We start from the raw sequence: 2,356 nt of genomic DNA on the forward strand, positions 1-2,356 counted from the left end.
AAAGTCCAGCTGAACAACAGGTGTCTCATCTAGGAAACAAGAACAAAGCAACAGGGTGTCTGCCACCACAGTTCAGCCAATTCCAAGATTAGGGGTCATCAGTGCCCAGCCCTCAGGCAACACTCTGCCAGACAGTGCTCCCCTTTCAGCTTGAGTCACCTCTCCAGAACAGAGCTGGTGGTCAGAGGAGGCCAAGCAAAGCTTGGCCTCCTGCTGCAATCAACCACCTGGAGCACAGGGGGAGCTGGGGAGATGAGGCTGGCGACCCAGAGAGGGGCAAGGTGCTGGGCTGCCCTATGTGTGCCCACACTCAGCACTCTCCAGGTTGGAAGTGCCTTTCCTTGGCCGTGTCAGAGCTGTTGGCAACAAGCCAAATGCAAGGGCTGTGTGGGGAAAGTATTCCATCTTCTTACCAGGAATTTTGGTTTCCTCACACTCAAGGTTGTAGAATGTCCTCAGATGTTTGTTTACAATGAACACAGGTCTCTCAACAGTCAAAACCTTGCCCTCTTCCACACTGGCATGCACTGGGACAATTGCAAATGTCCCAACTCCAATCTCCACTGCCTGGAAACAAGCAAGAGGAGGGAGCATTGGCAGGGCTGCCCAGAGACGGGGTGGCTGCCACATGACTGGCATGGTCCTGGGAATGGCACTTTGGCCCCTGTTCTGGAGGCCCAGAGGGACAGGGTGAGTCATGTACAGGAGGCAGGACTCACCTTCTTCTGCAAGAGCTGTCTGTGGATGTAGCGAGATGCTCCAGACCAGATTTTCCAGATTTCTGGAAAGCAAAGGAAAAGCTCTGCCATGCTCTGATTCAGTGACAGCCACCGTCCCCTGTGCCCCTACCCACACAGGTGACAGTGGGGCGCCCTCAAGCTCCCCTTGCCCTGAGTAAGCACTCTCATCAGGGGCTGCCCAACTGCATGTTTGACTCCAGGCTCAAAGCAACCCACCCTTTGTCCATGATAGGCCTGGGGAGGAAAGGCAGGCAGTAGTTCTGAGAAGGGGATTTCCACTCCTAGACACTGCCAGTTCCTAGAGGCCTGGGCTACCAAAGCCACCCCAGAGTCTCAAGGCACCACAAGGCAGGGCTCTCCTTACTGTAGCCTGTGCCGACTAAAAGAGCCCCCTCTATGGCCCCAGCCTCAGGGGGGCTTTCCACAGCTCATCTCCATGTAATCTTGGCCCTGACAGTGCTGCTGCAAGGGACACCTATGGCCTTACCACTGTTGCTGAGCTCCTTGAGAGTTGGGAGTTCCCCCGGCCCCACAGGCTTATAGCGCATGTACTTCATTATCTTTGCCCCCGTGCAGTGCAGCAGATGAGGAAGAGGTGCTTGTCCTGCTACAAAACCCCTCTGCTCCTCTCCTCCTCCTCCTCTGCACTTCTTCCCAAGTGGTGTCTACAATGTTCTTCTAAAGTCTCCTGGTAGCAGGGCAGCTCCTCCGCAGCAGTGCAAAAAAGTTGCTTGCTCTGCTACAAAATCTCTCTGCTCCTCTCTCTCTCAACACTTCTCCAAGTGGTATCTCCAACGCTCTCCCACAGCTTCCCTTTGCCTCCTGGCAGCAGGGCAGCTCCTGCACAGCAGAGCGCTGGTGAGAGCAGTCCTGGTAATCACCCAGACCTCTCCAAAGAGTGTGAAGGGGGACCTGTCCCTGGGATGTGAGTGTCCCACTGTGAGGTCATGCCATGGGTCACAGGGCTGCACACAACCTGCCACCACACAATCTCACCTACATTTAACTCCAGCATGAGCAGGGCAGCCCCACCGGTCACCTCAGGCTGCTGCACTGACCCTCCCGCCTGCACAGCTCAACTCATCCTCCCCAGCTGGGGACACAGGAACTCCTGGAACCTGGGGAGGAATAGGCATTAGTGCTGAAGGGGCTTCCTGTCGGGGTCCGAAGGGAGGAGGGGACAGGACACGAGGAAGGGTGCACACAGAATCCTTTATTCAGGCGTGTCTCTGATTCTTAACCGTCCCGCCAGGGAAAAGGAGGCAGAACATAGGGTGGGCTATCAGACAGACAAACAGGGGAGCAAATCAGAATAGGGCACAGGCAAAAGGGGGAGGAGGAAGTCTGGGCATGTGCAGTTGTGCACTGTGTAGAAACCACATAATAACAGTAAAGTCCATATGAAAGTCCTGCCAATTGCTGTATGCTTTTCTCCATGCCTGGAACTGTTCCCATCATGAATCTTGCTTCTCTACATCTCACCCTTTCTTATTAGTTTGAAAGATGCCTGTTGTGATAGTCCTTCTTGCAGCATGCTGTGACACAAGAAATAGTTAGTAACAAAACAAACAGACAAAGCAAAATTTCAAAGCAAGTGGACAGCTGCATTTGCTGAG

The 2,356-nt window shown here is 54.0% G+C and overlaps 1 protein-coding gene across 1 annotated transcript in view; it reads right to left on the reverse strand.

Moving 5' to 3' along the window:
- LOC108506487 overlaps window positions 1-1,297 on the reverse strand; it is a 5,035-nt gene extending 3,738 nt beyond the window's left edge. Inside the window, exons 1-3 of the mRNA XM_017833561.1 lie at window positions 1,228-1,297; window positions 720-781; window positions 472-567 (exon numbers count right to left, since the gene is read on the reverse strand). Coding sequence (XP_017689050.1) covers window positions 472-567; window positions 720-781; window positions 1,228-1,297 — 228 coding nt within the window. The remainder of the gene's footprint in view (window positions 1-471; window positions 568-719; window positions 782-1,227) is intronic.
- Window positions 1,298-2,356: the final 1,059 nt, after the last annotated feature.

The sequence above is a fragment of the Lepidothrix coronata genome, unplaced genomic scaffold, assembly GCF_001604755.1.
Source record: "Lepidothrix coronata isolate B3197 unplaced genomic scaffold, Lepidothrix_coronata-1.0 Scaffold216, whole genome shotgun sequence".
Taxonomy (NCBI): domain Eukaryota; kingdom Metazoa; phylum Chordata; class Aves; order Passeriformes; family Pipridae; genus Lepidothrix; species Lepidothrix coronata.